This window comes from Protopterus annectens, chromosome 6.part0, assembly GCF_019279795.1.
Source record: "Protopterus annectens isolate FY-2018-M chromosome 6.part0, PAN1.0, whole genome shotgun sequence".
Classification (NCBI taxonomy): domain Eukaryota; kingdom Metazoa; phylum Chordata; order Ceratodontiformes; family Protopteridae; genus Protopterus; species Protopterus annectens.
This window is the reverse complement of record NC_056737.1, coordinates 1,322,438,238-1,322,463,558: the sequence shown is the minus strand read 5'-3', so window position 1 is coordinate 1,322,463,558 and position 25,321 is coordinate 1,322,438,238. Positions and strand designations below refer to the sequence as shown.

Sequence of the window (25,321 nt, the reverse complement as noted above, 5' to 3'; positions counted from 1 at the left end):
AAAAATCCCTTTTCACAGCTAATGTCAATTAATCCTAGAGGGTACACTATCCATGTTGAAACCAAACAAGACTGATAGAACTGAATGTTAAGAAAAATGATGGCCACCAGAAGAAAATGTTTTCCATAAAACTGATTTCAGCATTACTGAACCATGGGACCCAAGTGCCAGCCATACCTGCCAGTCATGAAGTTCAGATCCCAAGGAAGTGAAGATGGGCAAAAACTGTAGACTTGGACCCTGCCCATGGAATAATGGGTCCATCTCATGCAGATGCCAGTGATAGGTGAGGACACATGCAGGTTGACTGAATAAGGTAGTATAAGGTACCATTCCACTTTAAAGGAAAAGAGTTTACACTTGAAGACGTAGGTCTGCAAAGTGAAAGATTCCATGTAACCTCAAATAGTTCAGAAACTACCAGGTAGGTATAGCATAAAGAATCTACATAAGAAGCCATGGTCAGAAATGGATTTACTGTCACCCCAGTGGTGGGACACATCCACAAAGAGGTTCAGGAGAATTCCCTGTACAAGCAAAGGACTGAAACCATACCATTCTTGGCCACCAAGGGACAAAAATTAATTCTGATCTTTCTCTCCTGAAATTGCTTATGCCAAGTGGGTTTACTTAGTTTACAATAATTTGGAGGGGTACACAACAAGATATCTAAAGACAAAGGCAAAAAGTCAGTCATACCACCTACAGTATATGTTCTGTTCACCCACTGAATGTGAAAGAGTGGATGGTGGAGGTGTATCTATCTACATACAGGACATAATCACCTCAAGGCCGGTCAAACAATATGACATTCTTGAGCTACTTCCATGTCAGCTACAAGAAAAATCCATTACCATATTCTTGCTAGCTACAGGTGCCCCTCTATGAACCAGGAAACATACACATCATATCCAGAGTTACTTGAATCACTCACCATCCAGCCCAAAGCTATACTAATGGGTGATTTTAACTACCCCTCCATTAGCTGGGAGACATACACAGCCACTAACATACAGGCCCAAAAGATTTCGTGACTTTGGGAATTCAAGCACCCCTGAAGCAGCTGGTCTGCACTCCCATTGGGAGAACATCATCTTAGATCTGTAAATTAAATATAGGAGAGCGAGAGTGCTGCATCAACCCCCCCCGTGGGTGATGTCCTCGCTGGCAAGATCTGATCAAAAAGCAGTCTCCCTGGAAATTAAGGTAAAACTAGACCTCTACCAAACCCCAAAAACTAAGAACGTTTCTAAGGCAAACTACCTCCTATTAAGTAACTGTTTAGCTAGATTCCAAGCTCCCCCAAATCCGGAAAGCACAGAAGACTATTTACAGCAGTACAGAAAAGCCCTGTATGACCATACAAACTGCATAGAAATTACAGTACCAAACTGAAAACTGCCTCCAACAGTAAGGATAACAATACGGCATTTTTCAGTTATGTCTGCAATCTTCATGGCAACACCCAGCAATGTGCATGATTAGTTATAGATGGAATTTCCTACACTCAGCCAATAAATTCAACTCAAACTTCACTTCATCACCCCCAGGAAATGCTATCAACCACTCCTCTGCCAAACAGTGGACAGGTAGCCACAGTGTTAAGTTAAAAACACAGAATTAAAGAGGCCCAGTGATATATGAGTTTGCCTCTTAAATAGCTTAAATCAGGAACTATCAGGCCCAATAGGATCTTTATTTAACCACAGCCTCCAGCTCTGCTCTAAGAGTGAAGAACAGCTATAATCATCCCTCTGCATAAGGGAGGACCATCAACCGACCCAGGAAATTACAGACCCACAAGTTTAACTAGTCTTGTTTGTAAGGCCACGGAAATAATCATGGGCATGGTAAATAAAGACACAGGAAACTTCCAAATACAAGACCTGAGCCAATTCGGCTTCATTAAGGGAAGGTCATGCCTATTAAATCTGGTGGACTACTTTCAGAAAGTCATCAAAGCCAAGGATTAGGTTAAAACAGTGCATACCACCTACCTTGACCTGGCCAAGGCATCTGACAATTCCCCACTCAGGTATTACAAGTAAATTCACAAAACTGGGCATAAATCCCTATGTCACCAGATGGACAGCCAAATGGACATGTGGTTAAAGTGGGTGATTCAAGTTCTAGCAAGAGACCAGTTACTAGTGGTGTGCCACAAGGCTCAGTGCTGGGACCACTCATGTTCAGAATATACTTCTCAGATGCCAAGGCCAATGTGAAAGGCCTCTGGATTTACAGTCAAATGACTGCAAGCTAGGGGCAATCACTGAATCCCCGAATGTCGTAGATATCCTTCAGGAGGGGTCTGAATCAGGAACATGATTGGTGTCAGAACCACGGCCTGAACCTAAATGCAAAGAAATGTCTTTATCGGACCCTTTTGGAAATCAAATATCCCCTGATAACTTCAACATTAACACACAACTAAGATTAGACTCAGAGGTAAGGGATCTAGATGCACAAGAAGATAGGCTGAACTTTGACTGCAATGTGTACAGTGGTGAGGAAGTCATTCTATGTGGCACAACTTGCAAGGGTATAGCATCCAGATCCAGGAAGTTTATAGTCCCACTGTGCACAGCCATCATTAGAGCAATAATACAGTACAATGCGCCATTTGGAAAGTACTTGACTAGGCACTTAAAGATGGAGGGACCTCAGAGGATCTTCGCACAGAAATTACATGTCCTAAGAGGAAAGACTGACGTCTTTTCCCTTTCTCTGTCTCCTATCAATTACGGGGTGAGCTATGGCTGACCTACAAGACACTCACAAATCCAGCCCTGATGGAGCTGCTAAATATCTGCAAACAAACAGGACGAGGGTAAACCATTCTAGGGATATAAAAACTCAGTGAATCAAACAGATGTATTCCAGAGATTGCCCCTTCTTTGGAATACACATTAAACAGAGTAATTCCTGGCCCTCTTCAAAACCAATCCAGACTGATGGATGGGGAATCAAAAATTCACACCCAGTGTGGCGCCTATGTCCCTTATGGATAGGGAAATCCATAAAAACTATAAAATTTGTGAAATACTCAAGGCATAGGCACAAAATCATGCTATCCTCCCACCCCTGGGGGCCCTATACTGGGTAAAATCGGGTTATGTTGGCTAAGGTTGTAAAGGCTCCTGAGCAGTTATAGCCTAGTTCATAGGCTCATAGTTAGGTACTAGGCCATTGGCCCTAGGGTATGAGTAAGCCTAGCCAACATGTTACGGGCTTTCGCCTCCCACGTGGTTTAGTTACCTGTGCCTCTGTTGAGCAGAGCCACAGAAGTGATTCCCGGGGTGAATTTCCCGTTTCCCATTCACTCATCAAGATTCTTCTTGAAGAGCGCTAATGAGGCGCTCTGCCTCACCTGTAATGGGGGCCTTATTCCAGAGCAAGGGGACACAAATCTGTCCCTCCAACAAGTCATGTTTATTGCCGAGGTCAGGTTTATGTCCCTTGAGCGTGTAGCTCTGGTGGTTTGGGTTTTCCTTAGGTGGAGCATTTCCAGCAATTCTGGGTTTGACAGCCTTGTATGTTAGGCAGAGATCACCTTTGAGTAGCAGGTATGCGACAGAGTACAGTTTGTTTTTTTTTAGCCTCATGGCATACGGCACCTGTCTAAAGCCCGTTATCCTCTGCGAGGTATTTTTGAGGCCTCTCCAGTTGTTGCAGGTGTCTTGTAAGGTACATCCCGAACAAGGCATTATATTCAATAATGGGTCTAATGAGTGATGAATAGAGGGGGACAATAACTTCCTTTTTCCTAGATGCAAACCCCTTTGTGATAAGGTGGGCCATGTAGAAGGATTTTCTAACCAATTTAGCGATATGGTTGTCGAAGGAGAGGTTGCTATCCACCTGAGTCCCTAGGTCTCATCACACACTCTGTTAAGTGGGCTGCCACCTATGTTGTAATTCATGGGTACTTGTTTTTTCCCCAAAAGGGATGACAATGCACTTCTTGGCATTTAGCTTGAGGTCATGATTTTGGCACTACGTATCTGTATTAGTGAGACCCTTTTGGAGGGTGCCTATGTCAGTAGAGTCTCAATTATGACACCCAGTTTGCAGTCTGTGAACTTTTGTTAGCCATAGTCTCTCAGTGTTTGCTTGTACCTCAGAAGTAGACACCAAACAGGAGGGGTCCGAAAGAGTCCTGTGGTACTACACTTGTCACAGGCTTGCAGTTGGATCTAGCGTTTCTTATTCTCACTGAATGGGTTCTATCCTAGAGCCATTTAGCAACCCATCTTGTAAAGTAGAGGTTTATATTTACGTTGGTGAGTTAATTCCCGAATGGGGGATGGTATTGAAGGCCTTCGCAAGGTCAAGGTATGCTGTGTGGCCACCTTTCTCTCATCTATTGCTTTAGTAACCACCTCGAAGTCAACCAGGTTTAGGAGACATGACCTTCCCTTTACGAACCCAAACTGGGTAGGGTCCAGGGTTTGTAGGTTCCCAATGTCGTTGTTTATGAGTTCCATGATGATGTGCTCCACGACCTTGCAGACGAGGCTCGTCAGGCTGATAGGGCGGTAGTTCCTGGGGTCAGTGGTGGCACCTCCCTTGTGGAGTGGGATAACTGTTGCCGTACGCCACTCAGTGGGCACAAGCATGTGGTGAGGCTGTGGTTGAACATGGTATTAAGGTGAGGGATTAATTTGTTTTGGTGTTCATGTAACACACAGCCTGGGATGCTGTCTGGACCTATGGATGCTGTGTTTTTTTGCTTTGGAGAGTGCTGTTTTCACCTGGGTGTCTGTGATTTTAGGGGCAGCACAGTCTTCTGGTATGGATATTGGCACTTTAGCAGGTGAGGATGGGGTAAAATTTGCACTGACTTATCTGCCAATATGTTGGCAATATCAGTTGGTTCCGTGAATTTAGAACCATTATGCTGTTGCTCAGAGCAGATCTTTGAGTTATTTAGGTTCTAATCTAGACAGCTAAAAAATGCTTTGTGATGTCTTTGGTGTCTGTTGCGATTTTTCTTTCAAAGCTCATCTTAGAGGATTTTATGAGTTCTTAGCTTTTTGCTGAGGTTGGTAAGGGAGCACCTTAATTCCTGGGTTTTTACTCTCTTTTGTAATAATTTCTTCCTTCTATTATAGAGCTTATTTATGGCCGGGGTCCACCAGACTGGTTTCCTCTTTTTGGAGGAGTGAGTCATAGTCTTGTTTGGGATAGCACGGTCCATGCACTCATGTAAGTGCTTGAAGAGTGCTTTTGTGCATGATACAGCAGATTTAATCATACTGACATTCTGCATGGGAGTAACAAAGTTTGCCACCTCCGTCTTGAGTAGCATAAAGTTTGCTTTGGAGAAGTTTTTCATCATTGTTTCCTGGGGGGGTGGTAAGTGGATATCTAAGGTGATGAGTTTATGGTCTGATCTGACCAATGAGGAATTTACCTCAGGTGTGGAGCACTTGTCCCCCATGTTGGTGATGACCAAGTCCAGTGTACTGTTCCCCTTAGTGGGGGTGTTTATAAGCTGGTCCAGGGCATTTGAGTTAATATATTCCAGGAAGAGCTGAGCAAAGGTATTAGTGCTTCCATAGTTTTCCCAGCTGATGTTTGGGTAATTGAAATCTCCTATTATTAGGGTGTTCGGATGGACCCTCATGTTTTCCAGTACCTCGAGGAACGAGGAGTGGGTGTCTTGGGACAGGGATGGTGATCTGTAGCAAGCTACAATCTGGATTGCAGTTCTGCCCCATTGTCAGTTGCACTTGGATGATCTCCAAGGCATCATACTTTGCAACCAGTCTGGAGGTGTGGTTATCCTTGATGAATATGGATGCACCTCCTCCCTTTGTATTTCGGTCCGGGTTATGTGGCCGAAATGTGTGGTACGAGTTGTAGCCTGAAATCTCTGGGGTGATCTCTTGAGCCTTGAACCAGGTCTCCATTACTGCACAGATATTGATGTTCTCCATTTTGAGGAGTGCCTCGAGAGAGAGTGCATTTTGAGGTTAAAACTCCTAGTGTTGAGCAGCACGACCCTCAGTTTTTTGTTACTAGTACTTGTTACGGTGGTGGGTTTGTCTTTTGAGCCTTACCTAAAAAAGGTACAATGGGGGTGGCAAGAGCCTTTGCCAGTACCCTGAATCCCAGGGGTGACAGGTGCAAGCCATCTCTGACGAAGCATCGAGGCTTGTACAGCATGTCATCCCAGGCAGGCAGATATTGGATCCCCTTTGAATGCCACTAGAAACTTAGCCAACTGTTGAAATTTATCATTGTATCCTTGTACTGAGGTATCATTCTTGGTGAGGGTAAGATGCTACTCAGTGCTAGGGTCATACCTGCCTTGGTTACATAATCAGAGATCTCTTCTATGTCCCTTTTCATGTAATCCAGGGAGGTACATCTCAGGTCATTCACACCAGCATGGACAATGACAGTCATATTTGTACTTGTGGAGTAACTTGAGTGTCTGGGTAATGTGGCGGATTCTGGCACCCGACAAGCGACTGACAGTGACCTTCTCTTTCTCCAGTCTGGTGATTGGGACATCTTCGTGCCTGACTATGGAGTCACCTATTACAAGCACACTGGTTTTGGAGGTTATGTGTTGATTGCGGTGTGTTTGTGGGTGTAGGTTTGCTTGCATGTCTGCTTTGGAGGTCTCTGTTTCCACAGATTTTTATTTAGAGCCTCCGAATACATCTTTGTGTAGCTATGTGTGGGATTTGCAGTTGCTTGTTTGGTGGGTCTATGTGTAGTAAGAGGGGTGTTGCAGGTTGGTACCTTCTCCTCACGACTGTCAATTTCAGTTGTGGCTGGAGAGAGCTTTGCCTCAGGTTTGGCTGTGTAAGTGCATATCTCGCAGATTTTGGTGTCGTGTGGTAGGAGAGGGTTGCCTGTGTACACGAGGCAGTTGTGACATTGTCTCAGGATGCCCAGATTCATCAGGTGAACAGGAGAATACACTGGGAGCTGGCTCTTGGATATGCCTGAATGGGTTGAGGAACTTATCCTTGTTTACCTGGTGGGGGAAGAGTAATTAGACTGTGCCCTACAAACAACTGTTGGGGATTGAGCACTGTAGTTTGTTAGTGCTTCTGTCAATTTTTTGTAGCAAGTGCTAGTCAGAAAGTGCTGATATGAGTGCTTGAGTGCAGGGGTTTATTATCAGTACAGATCAAGTGCAGGGTAAACTACAGCTGAATTGAATGCTTAGAACGAGAGAAGGCTAGTTTCAAGGGAAAAATTGAAGTGCAGACTTTATAGCTCTGGGAACTGTTTAACCCTAGCTAACAGATACTGCCCGGTGCGCAAAACCGCACAATTACAGTTTTTATAGCAGGAAGATCAAAAGAGATAGAACTAGCCCAATTTGGCCAATAAAGCTACAATTTCTGAGTAGAAACCACTGCTCCAGAGACAGATAGGCAGTCCAAGGTTCATCTCTCTCACTGATGAGTAAAGAAACTTCCTTCCACCTTAGTAAGGTATGGGTAACACAGAAACTAAAACACAACCCAAAAGTCAGCAAAATCTGAAATCTGGATACAACTAAGTATAGAACGGTGGGAAACAGTAGAGAAAGTATTTTTTTGGGGGTTTTTTTTTTTGTGTTTTAAGCAGAAATAGAGCAAATACAGTTAAAACAGTATTTTTTAAACAGAAAACGGCTATCGCACTTGTGTGCGTAGCCAAAGACAGTAAAACAGCAAATATACACTTGCAAACGATTTTAAAAAGTGCAGTCACGGAAAGATGCAGTAAACAGATTTTAAAAAGTTTCAGAAACGCTACAAACAGAACGTTCAGGTGGAAATAAGATTAAAAAGCAAACCAGCAGTCGCAAATCAGTGCAAAGTCTCTCCTTTTTCTCTCTGCTGCTGTAGGGCTCTGCAGGACACCAGGTGGGATCTTGCTGAGGCGATACTAGTGCAAAAACCACACAATTACGTTTTTTATAGCAGGAATATCAAAAGAAATAGAATTAGCCCAAACTGCCCAATAAAGCTACAATTTCTGAGTAGAAACCATTCCTCCAGAGACAGATAGGTAAGCCCAAAGTTCACCACTCTCACTGATAAGCAAAGAAACTTCCTTCCACCTTAAAAAGGCAAGGGTAACAAAGAAACTAACACACTACCCCACCTTAGTAAGGCATGGGTAACAAAAACTAAAACACTACCCAGAAGTCGGCAAAATCTGAAACACAGTAATCTCCTATAAACAGATGAAGACAAACAGATTAGTTGTGTAAGAACTTACCATAATGATAGATGTCCTTCTCTTCTCTGTTGCTGTATTCCTACACGAGTGAGTTACCTGCCAATGTGAACTACCTTATGGTGCGCGGTACATCTGATGTAGGCCATTATCAGACATCGTCCATAAGAGGCGTACGCATATATGCGCCATCCTCAGAACTGAAGCCCCAGGAGGAGGGGGAAAGTGTAAGGGAAACAGGATCAATGCATTCAAGAAAGCCAGGAAGTGGGGGAAGGAGGGAGGGAGGGACAGAATACTGCAACACAGAACAGAATGACATTATCGTTATGGTAAGTTTTTACACAACTTATGTCCTTTTATTCATCTGTTGGGAGTATTCTTACGAGGGAGAAGGCAAAAGCTCATGCAGAAAGGGAGGAGGAAATGGCCATGGAGCTCTCCAGGATGCCATGGAGAATGGCCCTCATGAACCCAGCCCTGTATTTGGAGATGGAATCCAGCTAATAGTGTTTACTGTATATGTGGACAGATGTCCAAGTAACTGCTTCCAAGACAGAGTTGGTGTCGAGCCCTTTGAGGAAAGCCCCCAAGGAAGAAACTGCCCTTGTAGAGTAAGCTTTGACCGAGCCTGGAGGAGATTTACCATGGTGGGTATAGCATAAAGCTATGGCTTTGGATAGCCACTTGGAGATGGTTTTGTTTGGACACAAGCAATCCCAGAGCCCTGGGGTGAAATGACACAAACATTTGGTCTGATTTTCTAAAGAATTTTGTCTTGTGCAGGTAAAACCTTAGTTATGTACATCAAGACTGTTATAGGATCCTCTCACTACTGCTCTGTGGAGAGAGGAAAAAGGTGGGCAGATGAATATAGCCTGGCTTAAGGACAATTCATTAACTACCTTAGGCATGAAGGAGGGATTAGTACGCAGGGAAACCCTGTCCTTGTGGAATGAAAGGGTAGGCTTGTAATTCTGATACTCACTTGACAGCGGTAATAGCCACCATGACAGTTTTCCAAGTACAGTGTTTGAGGAAGCTAGAGAAGGCTGGCTCAAAAGGCACCTGAGTTGGTCAGTTTCTCTAGCACAAAGTCCAGATCCCAGGATAGAGTGATGGGTCTCCTGGGAGGTCTAATGTGAAGGATGCCTTTTAAGGAATAGTTTGGCCTCAAATCTAGAGGCTAGGGGAGGTGAAAGGCAGACAAGCAGAGACAGCTGACAGATGTGCTTTTATGAATAATTCACAGAAGACAGAACCATGAGGAGTTTTGCTGTAAGACGTTCCTGGTCTCCAGTGAGACACCACAGTGAATATCTCTCATTTAGAGATAAGATTTTCTAGTAATATGTTTCCTCACCTCCTGCAGGACTCGAAGCACGTCCTCAGAGTATAGGTGACTGAAAGGAATCAGGGCTCTATCACCCACAGGGTCAGTTAGAGGGTCTCCAACTGGGGGTGGATGAGCGTGCCCTTATTTTGTGTGACTAGGTCCACTCTGTGAGGCAACTTGTGGTGCTTGCCCTTAGCTAAATTAAGGAAAAGTGGGAACTAGTGCTGTCTTGGCCAATAGGGAGTCACCAGCAAGATTCTTGTCTGGTCCTGTTGAATTTTCGGCAGGACTTTCAGAATGAGTGAGAGGGGAAATGCATAAAGGAAATTCCCCTTCCAAGAGACCGATAGGGCCATCCACTTTCCATGACTAATGATGAGGCTCTCCTGCACAGGACTTTGGAAGTTAGTTGTTCATGGGGAAGGCAAACAGATCTAATTGTGGAACACCCCACTGGTAGAAAATGTCCAGGAACACATCCCTGCTAAACATCCATTCATGGGCCTTGTGTGCTGGATCTGCTCAGAGCGTCTGCCACAGTTTTCTGACTGGAAGGAATGTAACCGCCTTAAGAGATATTTGTAGTTGGCGGACTAGATCCCAGGCCTATAAGGCTAGTCTGCAAAAGAGATAGGACCTTGTCCTCCCTGTTTGTTGATATACCACAGGACAGTCATATTGTCTGTGTGGATGTGAAACCTTCCTGGTCTCCGAAGGGCTTGAAAGGACTGTAGGACCAAAATTAATGCATTCATCTCCATTACATTTATGTGAGCTCACCTCTGAGATGATGCCCATTGGCCCCAGACTATGTGAGGGTACAGGGTGGATTCCCAGCCTGTATCCAATGCATCTGTATACAGTACTTGAATTGGGATCATAGGATGAATGGGGAGACCTGAGTTTATGGACAGATGTGTTATCCACCACTGCAGCACCTTCTTGAGGCAGGGTAGAAGTGTATTTGGAATTCCAGAGGGTGGGCAAGCTGAGACCACACCGACTTCAGAAACCATTGGAATTTCCTCATGTGTACCCTTGCTAGAGAAAGCATAAGGATGGTAGAGGCCCGTCAACCCCAAGATTCGCAGAAAACTGTCTTGCAGACAGAGTCTGAGGGAGAGAATTTCTGAGAAAAGTGTAGAAATCTCCTGTGCCTTGATGGGTGGAAGAGACCTCACCATATCCTTGGTTTAAAACGTGCACCCCAAAAAGACATGGTCTTGAGATGGGGCGAGGGAAGATTTTTTTTTTTTTTTTTAATTTATAATGAATCCCAGCCTTTGTAAGATGGCTATTGTTGACTGGAGGTCTCTGGTTAATTTTTCCTATGTCTTGGCTTGAATCAGAAGGTCATCTAGGCAGGGAAGATTAGCATGCCTTGTAGTCTGCAAAAGGTGACCACTGGTGCCAAGCATTTTGTGAAGACTGTTGGTAAAGTGGAAAGTCCAAAAGGCAAAGCAGAGAATTAAAAATGCGAGGACTCCACAGAGTAGCGTAGGAATTTCCTTGTACCTGGGGTGTATTGGGATATGAAGGTAACCATCCTGGATGCCTATGGATGCTAGGAATGTCTGAGGGATGAGAGGGAAGGGAGTTTGCAGGGTAAGCTTTTTAAAGGAGGGAACTATCAGAAAATCATTGAAATCCAAGAGGTTTAGGATGGGTCTTCCAAGGGCCTTCCTTCTTGGGAACTACAAAAAGACGAGAATAAAAACATTTTTCCTCATGAGTTGGGGGCACAGGCTGAATTGTGCCCTGTTCCACTAGGTTTTGGAGAACTGAAGGAAAAAGAGATGCCTGTTCTTTTGGTGGTTGGGGGATACCCCTGATTGGGGGGGGGGGGCGCAGTACGCCAGGTCATGAAGTATCTCAGACCAAGGAGTCTCAAATGATGGGAAGGAAAGGATAAGGCGTAGGGAGAGGGGGGAGGATCATGATGAAGACACCGTCCTATCAGGAAAGGGCTGCTTGGTGAGCTGGGAGGAAGAAAAAGAAGAGAACTGATGAGTTTTCTTTGATCCTTTTTGAGGCTTTGTGTGATGGGGTCTGGATTGCCTGCATGTAAAGACCTGTTTTCCAGGGCAATTCCTGTGGAATTTGGGCACGAGGAGACCAAAATTTGTTGGGTCTCAAATCTCTGCAAGAAAAAAGCAAAGGAGTTAAGTAATTCTGCTGAGAGTTTGCCAAAAAAGGCAGAATTGTCCAAGGTGGTATCCATTAGATTTCCTTTAATGTCCTAAGGGATGGACTGAAGCCTTAGCTAGGCAAATCTTCTTAGGGGAGAGGAAGATGCTGCAGCTCATGAGGTGGCCTCTACAGCATCGTAGCTGTAGTTAACTGAATGCCTGGCTACCCAAGATGAAGCGGCAAAAAGAGATGACGCCAAGGTTTTGTTCTCATAGCCTGGCATATCTGACACTAGTTTGAGATTTGAGACAGGAGTTCCAAGTTATACTTGGTCATACTGATCTGGTAGTTTAGTGCCCTGAAAGCTAGGGTGCCTGAAGTATAAATTTTCTTGCCAAGCATCTCCAGCTGTCTACTATCCTTGTCTGAGGGGCGGAGGGAAGTAGAAGGTAGTGACCTGGAGGCTTTATTAGAGGCTACTGATATCACAGAGGGGTCTGACACAGGGGCCTTGAAAAGGAAACTGAAGTCCTTAGACACTTTGTAGTACCCATCTGGCTTTTTTGGAGCTGGAAGCTGAGAGTCAGGGTTAGTAGAAGTGGATGCAAAAGCATATAAGAAGGCTGGAATGACAGGAGAGATGGCAGAAGGACTAGGGGACTGTACTTGGAGGTCAATGTTTTTGGACCTCAAACATCTGTGTACTGTTCCACTTAAAATGGTCTTGCATCCTAAAGATAGTCTCCCCAAAGCAAATTTCCCCCATAGCAGACACTGTTCCATTTGAATCTTCCTCAGGGGAAGCATAGTCTAAGGGTGAGGGGATATGGGATGAATAATCGAAAGAATCACTCTCCTCTTTGGATGAGATTTAAATAATTCTGCTGAGATCTCTTCAAAGGGGAGGTAGGCCAGGCTGAAGGGGAAGTTCACCGACCTGAGGGAGGCCTAAGTTCCATGAACACATTGAAAAGGCCTTGAGTGAAAGTCTGTCATTCATTCTGTGGGTCTGGAGGTGGACAAACATGTTTAGATTTTTTTTTGCTTCTTTACAGGGGTATCCACGCGATGCAAAGGAGGGTGGCCAGACATAGGCCTACATTCGAGCCAGTCTGAGTCAACATCCTCGCAAACCATGACCTGGGTAATTCCTCTGGGGCCTTCAGACATGGTAAACCTGGGTTACCCCTGGACATTGTGAGTCTATGTCTGTATTGCCTCTCTGGATCTGCATATGTCCAATACTAAGGCAGCCTTGACCTATGGAACCAGTTCCATGACGGAGTGCATCATCAAGCTCTCGTGCTTTGGGAGAGATGTCCATATCAGGAGGCGTAGCTTCGGCTTTGGACCTAGGTTTTTTTTCTTTACACTTGACAAGGTCCGTCGTCATATCCAGGGAAGTTTCCATCGAGCTCTTAGCTAAAAGCTTAAGTTGTTGATTTTTCTAAGTAAATAGCGAGGGTCCTAGGCACAAAAGACTGACAGAATGAGGAGTTTTTATGGTAGTGTTGGGGCCCTAGACAAAAGAGGCAATAGGAATGACTATCCTCATGTGGAATCTATCTTCCACAGTCACACCTCCCTTTCCTGGATGACATTAACCTCAATGAGAAATAACTACAAATTGAAATCCACACAGTGCTCAACCAGGTAAAATTCAGCAAATAACAGAAGAAACCAAGTTAGTCAGTTGTTCATAGGTTCATACTAGGCTATCTGCCCTAGGGCATTTATAAGCCTAGCCAGAATGTGCTTGGCTTTCGCCACCCATTTTAAATTTATTTTGCTATGCCCTTTCTCGAGGTTAGTATACTGTGCCTCTGTCTAACAGTGACACAGAAGTGATACCCGGGGTAAACCTATGATCTCCCATCCACTCATCAAGATTCCTCTTTAAGAGAGTCAATGAGGGACTCTGCCTAACCTGGACTGGGATTTTATTCCAGAGTGAAGGGAGCCTCTGGGTTATGAATCTGTCCCTCCAGCATGTCCTATTTATTTCAGTGCTGAGGTTCATGTCTCTCGAGCGCCTAGCTCGATGGGATTTGGATTGTCTGAGGTGCAGCATGTCCATTAATTCCGGGTTGGACATGGCTTTATACGTCAGGCACAGATCGCCTCTGAACAGGCGGTATGCCACTGAGTAGAGCGAGATTTTACATATTGAAACATGAAACTTTAAAGGATTACTGGAAAGTACAGGAAACAGTGGTGGTATTCCTTTAACTAGAAGATGTGAACGCTGCTCTTATTGCAAGTTTAACATGGAAAAGAATGGTAAAGTGCTTACAAAAATAAAAGTATGGAAAAGACAAAAAGTGTTGAATTGCAACGCACAAAAGATTATTTATTTAGCTACCTGCTGCACATGCGATGCATTTTATATTGTAAAAACTATTAATTCATTGAAGCAAAGAATTTATCAGCTTGTGTACAGTATAAAGAAAAAGGACAGCAAAAGTGTGCTAGCTAGACACTGTATATTGTACTGGTTTTAAAAAAAATAATTTTGTGATTTTGGAACAACTCTCAATGGAAGATGTTACTGGGGACTGGGAAAATAGATTGCTACATAAAGAAATGAAATGGCAGCTTAAATTTGATGCTACTTATCCCCCAGGACTAAATGAGAGTATTTCAAATGTGAGTTAAAAAAGAAGGGCACAAGTTTAATGTTTTGTTTTTAGCAATAATATGTTTTCATGTGTTTTAGAAACATTTTAATACATTTTAAATGTGTTGTAAAAGTGCTTTAACACCAGCATGCTGAAAGTAAATGTATTGGCTTACAGGAAGGGCATGTAAGCAGTGGTTTTGCCATTTAATTGTTAATTTGATTGAGTAACTTGGTTCTGAAGATGTCTGTTAGGTCAGATGAAAGCACTTGACCGTTACTTGTGGATTTTATCTCTGTGGATTAAAAGGTGTTTGCAAAAAAAAAGGTTTCCTCAACGAGGCACTTGTCTTTATACAAGTAAGCGATTCTGGCAGCAGAGCGACGTCCAGGACTGGCGATCCAACTGGTGGCAAAGAGGTTCTGGGCACAGTGCGCACATATGCCTCTTTTATGGCGGACATTTGACAGTGGCCTGTGTCAGACATACCGCGCACCATAAGGCAGTAAAAGACTGACATACTGGCTGATGTCGGGTCTTCACCTTGGCAGGCAACTTGAATAGAAGGACATGCTGCCATTTCTACTTTCCAAAATACAATAAGGTTGTGAGTAACTCCTCTAGCATGCCAGAAGCAGAGAATGAAGTCCAAAATGGAGCATTCTGAATTAGGATGTCAACTCAGCAAATAAAGCACCTATGGTAGAAGACTAATGCACCACAGTACAGTTGTGTACACTTACCATAAATGTAGATGTTCAAGTGTATTCACTGTTGCAGTCATTACATTTGGGTAATCTGCTGGCAGGCTGCCCTCAGTCGGCCTGATTAACAAAGTCTTGGGTCCTGCATCAGTTGCGGTCCCTTCTTCCATGACGTCAGGTCATCACGGGTATAAAACATGCAGCCGATGGCATTACATCAATTTTTCTTGCCCCAGATGTCAGGTGCCGCCCAAATGGGGAGCCAACTATTTAAGGAATTAAAAACACAAAAATATACCTCCACACAAAAGCAAATACACCAAAAAGGCTTTTAAACATAGTAAAGGAAAGAAGAGGTATAGTAAGAGAAAACACGGGGGGGTTGGAGGGAGGGTAACCAGGACTGCAACAGTAAATTTACTCGAACATCTACATTTATGGTAAGTGTACACAACTGTACTATGTTCTTCGTGTTTCACTGTTGCAGTCATTACATTTGGGTAGATTCCCAAAGCTACGGTTGGAAGGATGGATTTATACAGCATTAGGACCAGCTGTAAGGCCTTGCAGGATAGCAGAGGCAAAGCCAGCTCAGGATTTAGAGAAGAAAGGTAAATGGTAATGTTTGGTGAACGTATGAACTGTCAAAGGCCTATGTTGAGGAAGAAGAAGAAAGTCCCCAAGTCTCTTTAGATTCAGAGAAATCCTGACTTTCCCAGTGAAAATGTTCCCGTAAGGTAAGTAAAGTTTTCCCAAAAGAAAAATCCTCAGGGGGAGAAGCAGAAGGAACGGAATCTTCTGCATCAGAGTCCTCATAAGTAGGTATAGACAAATCCTGTTCATTGGAAGAGTCAGAAGAAATAGAATCCTGTTCAGAAGATTCATAATCAATGTCTTGCCTCGGCCTCTTAGAAAGGGGGGTTGGCATCAGCGTAATTAAATCTTCAGCCATTTTGATATTGTTTTTTAGGCATAGGGGCCTGCACATGTGGCCCAGGCGTCGTTTTTTTTTAGACATAGATTTAGGTTTTGGCCTTCGTTCTGAAGATGGCGTCGGTCTAATATACAAATCTGTAGGCCTGAAAACACCCTCAGAAGCCAGTGCCTGCACAGCGGCTCTGGCCACTACTAAGGTAGAGACATCCGTGCGGGTTCCATAATTGAAGCATCTTGTGGCATAACGGACTCCGAATGGGTCTCAGTAGAGGCCTGCGAATCAGAAGTAGCGGTATCAGGGACTGCGAAAGTGCCTCACTGAGTACCGGCGAACTGGCGACTGGCTTAGAAGAAGCATAGTCAGTTTTGGACCTCAACGGCCTCTGTCTTTTTCTTTGCGTTTTTTAGGAATTCCGGTAGTCGGATTGCTAACAGACGAGATTTCTGGATAATTAAAGCGTGAGCCAAAATATTTAGAAGCAAAAATATACAGACGTTTAATAGTGCATCGATTAAATTTAGCACAAAACCGACAGCAAAGTACGTTGTGGTCAGGGCCTAGGCAAGGAATACAGTGCAAATGAAAATCCTTGTGTGGTATTTACTTCCAACAAGTAATGCAATTATTAACTTTTACTGACATCGGTAAGAAGCAAGAAAAAGTTTCCCCAACGGGGTACTTCGCTTTTTAGTTGAAAACTTTGGTTCTGAAACTCAAAAACGAAAATTTCGGGAGTCGGATGACCGGCACTTGCGTGGCAAGAAAGACTGATATAATGGCGTTGGCTGCATGTTTTATACCCCTGATGACGTGACGTTATGGAAGAAGGGACAGCAACCAACACAGGACGCAAGACTTTGTTAATCAGGCCGACTGAGGGCAACCTGCCAGCAGATTACTCAAATGTAATGACTGCAACAGTGAAACATGAAGAACATCCAGGACAAATGTCCTACAAACCTAGACTGACTCATTCTATTTCATTACAGAATCACATACCAAGTTTACTCTCAAAACCACTAATGAGACAGACTAGCTTACACCAGAAGGCTATAGCCAACAATTAGTATGAGCAAACTGATGTGTGTGTGCAAAAACATGAGGCTGAAACAAAATTGTGGGGACACCACCTTATTTACTGTTACTCAGTTTGCAAGGACAACACACAGTCCTCCCAGTCATACCTCTCAACCTCTTACTGCAAGAAATCTGGACACAGCCTAAAATAATTGGGGGACAAAGGCCCAAAAATAGGAATAAATTTTAGATATGAACCTTCTGAAAAAATCTGGACAGTTGAAAGGTACGAGTCCAGTTAAATTCAGTATCATTTCCATACAGTTGTTTTCACCCAAATGTAAATCAGCCCCTCACTAATAGAAAAGCCATCTTCGAAGAATTATACGTTTAGTCCAGCAGTCCCTCAAATGTTAAAGTTGTACGTTTGATCGCTTCACAACACACACATACACAAACTGGCTAGATAGTAGGCCCTCTTCCTCACAGTTCTTCATTCCTTTCTCAAAGTGCCTTTTTCAACTAAGTTGAAGCAAAAAAAAAAAAAAAAAAAAAAACACACTCAATATACCTTTATACCTTCATATAGTCAACATAAAATTAGTAAATATCAGCCTGCACACTGCTGTCATCAGTACTGCAGAGGCAAGCTATCAGATCTTCTATAGTACTTGAATCAACTATTTAATAACAGCAAACCTTTTTTTCCCTACTTAACTTACCAATAAGACCTCATCCTCCAAAGTGGACAGTATTCTAGTGCACAGCTCTTCACAGCACACATTCTCTTCTGCTGTAACGACCAATGAGGCACATCGAGCAAATGCCCTATACAGCTCAGACCATGTTTTTAGCAAGGATTTCATGGTAGGCTAAAAGAGATCAGTGATGCGTTATTTTACTTTACTCGCATAAAGCTGCAAAAAGTACCACTACATCAAAATGTTTCATTTGAGACATACTAGCAATAAACAGTAAAAGGACTTGTGCAACTAGACAGCAATTCTATGGAAAGTTCTAGTTAGAGGTGTAGACATATATGCATCAGCCTTTTTGCAATCCATACTTCCACCTAGCATTCTATTTTAGAACCAAAATTTTCTGCACATGTACAAAAGGAAGCGAGCAACAGCTTTCACAGGTCTAGAAAAATAAGCCTTGGATGTTATGCAATTTGCTCATCAATCCTTCTGTTTATGTGACTACACAGATAAAAATGTTCAATGCTTGCAAATGTCAGGTCTCAAATGGGCATTTTTTCATGCTTTCATGCCCTCAATAAACAAGACCAGACTATTTAAATTCTAGCAGGTTAGTTCGCCCACTTATCTTGTCCCCAAACTTGAAAAGCCTCATAGCGGCCAGAAGACAACCAAACTAAAGATCACAAAAATCACCTCTCAAGGAAACAGACCTGCACAGATATGCACACATGTATGTTTTGGTGTCTGTGCATACCTCAGTATAGGTACACTGTATGTGTATGATGAGATGTTAAACAGAGGGCCCATTTGATCAAGCTGGTGGCAGCTCTGGTAGATGTAAAAAGAGTCAATAGCACTCATCAAAAAGAGTGGGGAAAGATGCCGTGGCCAAACTTGCAATAGTATGATAAATATCACCTTGGACCTCCATTGAAAAAAGAAGACACTAGCCTAGTGGGATTACCCCGGTCAAAACGCGCACTATATTTATTTAGACACTGGCCTATGTTTATCTAAAAGCAGAGTGTTGAAGGTTAAACATTTATGACACTTAAATAATATTGACATACAGAATTTCTTTCTGGACTAGAAACTGTATTTTGAGCTTAAAAAACTGGCAAAGACTATATTCATGGACTGAAACAGGGAAAATGGCAAGTACCACAATTCATGAGGAGCTGTAATTTGTTTTTCTGTGAAATAAAGGATTAAAACATCTACCTTAATTCCAGATCTCAGAAAATCAATCTGCCAGTACTTCCTGATGTCGCTAAAATGCACCAATTTGAAGAAGCCAACTTCTAGCAATTCTGTCGTTCTAAGACCTCGCTATTACCAATGCAGCACATAAGTGTTTACTGGAAAGGCCTGGAACCATTTACTTCAGTTCTATTCCATCAGATGAGAATAACTGAATAGACTGAAAGTTATGAACACAACTCCTAGTAATAAATCTGGATTACAGTTACAGACCGGTGGTAAAACATTTTTCAAACTCAGAACACTACACCTCCAAGATTAACTTATTTTCCTTCTCGGTAGTGTCAGATGTCCTTGTTTCACAGATTCCTGACAGCCGTTAAAAGACTGCCATGTCACACAACTCCTAGCCCTTAACCAAGATGCAGTGTTAGTAAATGAGCGAGGCAAGTAGCCACCACACATCCTGAATACAAACCTCTACAAACTGCACCATAAATACAATCACTCAGTGCAGGGAGTCTTGACAAGGCCATGAAAGGATCCATGCACCTCAGAAAAGCAGATAAGGCACTAGAAGCCTCCCATGTTTAATAAAATGGGAAAACATTGCCGTTACAACCCACCCAGAGATTCAGTACAGAAATGCCTTAACAAGTCTGTCTGTTGAAAGTCAGAGGAACACAAGTAAATTTCTATGAATAATGAAACTAATAGATTAAAAATTCTAATTGTAAAACTATAATATATGATGGTATTTCCCTTCTCCAAGGTATAGCAGTTACAAGGTTAGTATATTGGGGGGGGGGGGGGGGGTAAGCCCTTCTATAAAACACTTAAAGGTACTGCACCAAGTTCCACAATGCATTGCTATTTGTACAAATCAACAATAATTTGAAGGTGTCAGGACTCAGTACTATGTCCCACATCACAGAGAGGGCGCCTTTGTTAAAGCGGTCTTCACTCTGGAAGCTGCATCTACTTTGGAATACACAGTTTTAAGAAGAAATGACAGTTTGACTGCAGCACAGATGTCTTCAATAGACCTGCTGCTGTAGCCAATGTCCTAGTAGCAAATCACTGGAAGCTTCCAACATATACCAAATTAGTGCAAAGCAGTTAGCTAATCTCTTGAAGACCGTACCACTGTAACGTATCATAGCAGCAGAGGCTTGACTGCTAGAGTAGTACTCCTGATGTCTGAGAAGCAACCGTAGGGGAATATCTGCATGACTGCCTAGAAACACACCGTTCTGGATATCGCCCGATACAGCTCGTCTCCTTAGTTCATAGGTTCATAGATTAGTACTAAGCTAACTGCCCTTGCGAGCCATTTTAAGCCGAGCCAATTATCCCTTGTGAGACTCAAACTCTGCACCTTGTGTTTGGAAGGCAAACACCTTAACCATTAGGCCACCCTGCCAACCAAATAACCTTCTCATGCCAATCAGATTGATACTGCATAGAAAGACCAGCAGCCCACATCTACTTTGCTTTTTTCCAGCAGGATGCACAGTAAGCTGACAAAAAACAGGCAATTTAGTACTATGTCAAATAGGACCACGAAAGACAACCTATAACCGTAGAGTAGTAAAAGACAATAAAATGAGGTAAGGTCTCCCATACACACCCTCCCTACTGATCACTCAGACCATATGCAACTCTTTTTTGAGGTGGGAAGAGGGCCTGAGTCAGAAAAGGCACATCAGAATCATATTAGTTTAGTCCGACTTGGCCCTCAACAGCAGGTTAGGAATAAGCAGCACTGCCACAAAGCTACTGCAAGGTCTCTCTAAAACGGAGTGATAAGCCACAAGGTTGTATATCCACAGAGATAAGGGTTGGCTGTGGACCTCTATTATGTTGGTAGAACCATAATTTTGTTCTGATGGGATAATTACCACTTCTAGGAAGAGGTACTGCATGACTACATCCCATGCAGTTATATTTACCATACACAGCTGACTGAAGTTTGTACACCCCCCCCCGACTGCTGATGAACCACACCAATGTAGCATCATCGGCCATTATTTTAAGTCTGCCCTGTTGCCCGACCTCCCACAAATACCTGAAAAGTTAAATTAATGCCACCATCAATTAAAGTTTATAGTACCAAGGTCCCATTGGCCTTGTACTTGTTTTCCCATGTGGTCACCCAAGCTAGGTCTGAGAAATCTGTGGTTAGGGTCCAAAAACTTTGGAAGGGGGCAGAGAGGCATTCAGGTGCTTTGTTAGTTGACTTGTCTAATAAAGCAAATCCTTAAGTATGAAAAAGATCACAGGGTAAAAATATCCACAGGATAAACTTTCTAAATGCATTTGTTCCTACAAAATTACTGGAAATTCTTCATATGCAACTTGGTCAGATAAATCAGACTAAATGCTGGTGTACTCTAGGGACCTTACAGTTAAATTCCTTTGCACAAAGTCTAGGAAGAGGAATCTCATGACAAAGCCCATGTTTGAATGCAGGAGCATTCTAGACAGAGATGTGTACAGGAGCGTCTGCCAGCAGATCTTGGTTCAGTGGGGTTTCACATTTGACATATGGAAGTCTCTAGGTTTGTCAGGCATGAAACATTTGTGTCCATATCTTACAGCAACTGTTGGTGAGACATGACTTGTAGCAGGCAGTTAAGGTATGGGTAAATAATGGTTTCAGATACTAGGTTTGATGGGCTTATCAACTGGTGTCTCTAGAAAAAAAATATTTAGGCTTATGGTACGACTACCCTGCCAACTTACTGGGTAATTACAGTCTCTCTGGTTTAATTCAGTCATCTAGAACTCTTTGATCTTGTCGTTTAGGTACTGTTATAGGTTCATAGGTTTATACTAGGCTATCTGCCCTAAGGCATTTATAAGCCTAGCCCAAATTTTTGTGGCTTAACGCCACCCCTTATATGAAAAAATACTGTGCCCATTAGTTTGTTGTGCCTCTGTCCAGCAGTGACACAGAGATGATTCCCGGGGTAAACCTACGATCTCCCATCCACAGGTCTAGATTTCTCTTGAACAGAGTCAGCGAGGTGCTCTGCCTCACATGGACCGGGATTTTATTCCACAGCATAGGGAGTCTCTGAGTGATAAATCTATCCCTCCAGCACGTCCTATTTATATCCGTGCTAAGGTTTAAGTCGCTTGCTCTAGTGGTTTTGGTGGATCTGGATTTTTTAAGGTGGAGCATGTCCATTAATTCCGGGTTGGACATGGCCTTGTATGTCAGGCACATGTCACCTCTGAGCAGACGGTATGCGACTGAATAGAGCTGGAGTTTCTTCAATCTGGCAGCATATGACAGATTTTGGAGTCCCTTTATCCTTTTGGTGAGGAACTTTTGGGGTCTCTCCAATTGCTGCAGATGGGTGAGATACATCCCGAATGGGGCACTGTACTCGATCATTGGTCTGATAAGTGAAGAGTACAGGGGAACAATGACCTCACTAGATCTGGATGTGAATCCCTTCATGATCAGGTGGGCAATGTAGAAGGTCTTTCTAACCACTTTAGCAACGTGAGTGTCAAAAGAAAGGCCACTGTCAACCTGGGTCCCCAGGTCCCTGATAACCTCTTCTGTACTTACTGGATTGCCACCTATTTGGTAGCTTGGGGTTACCTTGTTTTTCCCGAAGGGTATGACTATACATTTTTTGGCGTTTAACTTCAGGCCATGGCTCTGGCACCAGCTATCTGTTTCCGTCAGTCCCTTCTGAAGGATATCCGTGTCCGATGCACTTTCCACTATGGCGCCCAGTTTGCAGTCGTCTGCAAACTTTGTCAGCCAAAGTCCTCCCATGTTGGCCTGTACTTCTGAGAAGTAGATGCCAAACAATAGGGGGCCAAGGATCGAGCCCTGTGGGACACCACTTGTGACCGGCTTGGAGTCTGACACAGCGCCAGCAACTCTAACCCTGTGGGTTCTGTCCTTAAGCCAGTTTGCAACCCATCTTGTGACATATGGGTTTACATTTAAGCTGGTAAGTTTTTCTACAATACCGAGTGGGGTATTGTGTCGAAACCTTTGCAAGGTCAAGGTAGGCTGTATGGACTGCCTTTCCCTCATCAATGGCCTTGGTGACTGTTTCAAGAAGTCGACCAAGTTCAAAAGGCATGATCTTCCCTTGACAAAGCCAAACTGGGTCGGGTCCAATGTCTGCAAGTCCCCTATATCTTTGTTTATGAGCTCCATTATGATCGTCTCCATAGCTTTGCAGACTAGACTTGTTAAGCTTATGGGGCGGTAATTACCAGGGTCTGTAGAGGCGCCGCCTTTGTGGAGTGGGACCACAGTTGCCGTACGCCACTCCTTGGGCACGTATCCTGTGGTAAGGCTGAGATTAAACAGCTGCCTTATGTGCGGGTTTAATTCCTCATTTAGCTCCTGAAGCAGTGTGCTGCTGTTGCAGACACAAGCTTTTCTTTGCCTAAAGAAACTTGTTTCTACTGGTGCTCCGGGAAGACCTTTACAGTTTTAATTCAAAGTTGAGCACTTTTTCCCCACTACATTCACTCACCTACTTGATGCTCTTTACCAAGACAGAAAATAGACTGGATGGAATTCCTTTAAAGGAATCGGTCTGCTCCAAGCCAACTTACTAGAAGCAGTTTTTGGGATGTCATGGGCCTATGAAAACCACAAAGAAAAGGCTCCGAAGTTCAAAGCAAAACACTAGAAATACACCTAATAAAGTACAAGCTTAGTACAACAAATCAACTAAATTCCCAAAAGGTACTATCATTTTGGGACAAAAGGAAATGGATTATTCACTAGGTACTGACAAATAAATATCTGGATCACAGGCAAAAAGAACTAAAGATGGTGTGGGCTGGAGTCTTCTTTCTACCCATCAATCTGATGTCTCTAGCGTGAGATCACATGAGACAATTCTCAGAATAAAGGTACAGCTAAGCTCTTAATGATACTCTCAATACGGAAAGACAGGTAGGATTCTGTGTCCCTAAGCAGTGAAGCTCTGAAGTGAGCTAGGCTGAAATCACTATAATTAGTAGGTTTAGGGGGGAAAACAAGACAAAGGCTAACTTTTCCAATTACAACATTAAGATTCCAAGAAGGAACTGATTTTATAATACCATGCAAGTCACATGACTGCTTTCACAAAGGCTATTTGCAAAACAGACGTTAAAGGACATTCCCTGGGACAAATACAAAAAAAAGTATAGGACTGCCAAAACAGCCTTACTTGCTGAAGAGCAGAGACCTTAGAAACAAAGGTGATATTGTAGAAGCAGCCTACCTGGTTGCAGTGGCAGTCAAAGCCTTAAATGGCACTTGTATTGATCACACTGGACAGTGTCTCTTATGACACAAAGATTTTGAAAACCCTATAAAATCTGAACTGCTACTGGCAGCAGACATGGAGGCCCTTGCCACTGCTAAAGTTCAGAAGAATGACTTATGGGGTTGCAGAATACTGGCTGGATATGGCAGCATACCATGCCTTAAAAGACACATATACAAGGACATACTGCAACCATGCTACAATCTGTGTAACATCCACCTCATGGCTATGAGAACCACACTGCCCTTGTAGTCATTTATGGAGAAATATGGACCTCTTTTTGCAAATTTAAGAGAAGGAACGTAGAAAAAAAACTTCTGAATTAGATCCTTGTAAAGGAACTGTACTTGTGACTCTGTGGGTTGGGGACTAATTAATAATGAAGCCTGAACTTCTCATTGCTGGGCAAGGCAAAAAGATAAGAGACAGGATGGCTCTGACATCTCAATAGACCTTTTCCTTTAATCATATGCAGACAGACCAACAATAACATTCTGAGGGGTCTGATCTCCTGGAAGGTGCTCGTTCACCTATAGGTCCAAAGGCCGTACACAAAGCCTCATGATGTACACACAAAGTAATCATAGCATGTTATAACACTACATGTTAAAGTCATACTACTGCCATCTTAATTTTCTGAATTCTGAACAACCAGAGACACACATGGTAGGCCAGATGCAAGCTTAACAGGATTATAAGCAGCTCAAACTCATTTTTGTGAAGGAACTTCTTCTACTTGCTTAGTCTCTCCCATTTTGGTAAGGTTACAGAAATGGGAACCACTGTAACAATCTACTGGACTATGAAACCCAACAAACTGAAGATAAATGGTATGCCACCAGTAACAGATTCCTTGGATGCTTTGAAAAACTTAAGCAAAGTTTGCAGGTCATAAAATAGACTCTGGGTTGACTGCACAACTCTCATATGTAATCCTGTGCTATGACCATACAGATGAATGCTGATATATAACAAAGATCAAAAAATTCAAGTCACAGATGAAAGAACTTATATTTGCAAATGTTTGTCTAAGCATGTAAAGTACTGGGCAACATTTTAAAGTAAGGTAAATTACAAACAAATTACCTACTTCGAAAAAAGGTGCTGCACACCAAAGTAGTGTCCTTAAAAGAAACAATAAGTGCAGCTCAACAAACTGATAACACATGGATTCCACATAGG

At 43.1% G+C, this 25,321-nt stretch overlaps 1 protein-coding gene across 1 annotated transcript in view; it reads right to left on the bottom strand.

The window, feature by feature from the left end:
• RIF1 (replication timing regulatory factor 1) overlaps nt 1–25,321 on the bottom strand; it is a gene marked incomplete in the record, with an annotated part of 1,305,990 nt that overhangs the window by 559,581 nt on the left and 721,088 nt on the right. Inside the window, 1 exon segment of the mRNA XM_044074885.1 lies at nt 17,658–17,807. Coding sequence (XP_043930820.1) covers nt 17,658–17,807 — 150 coding nt within the window.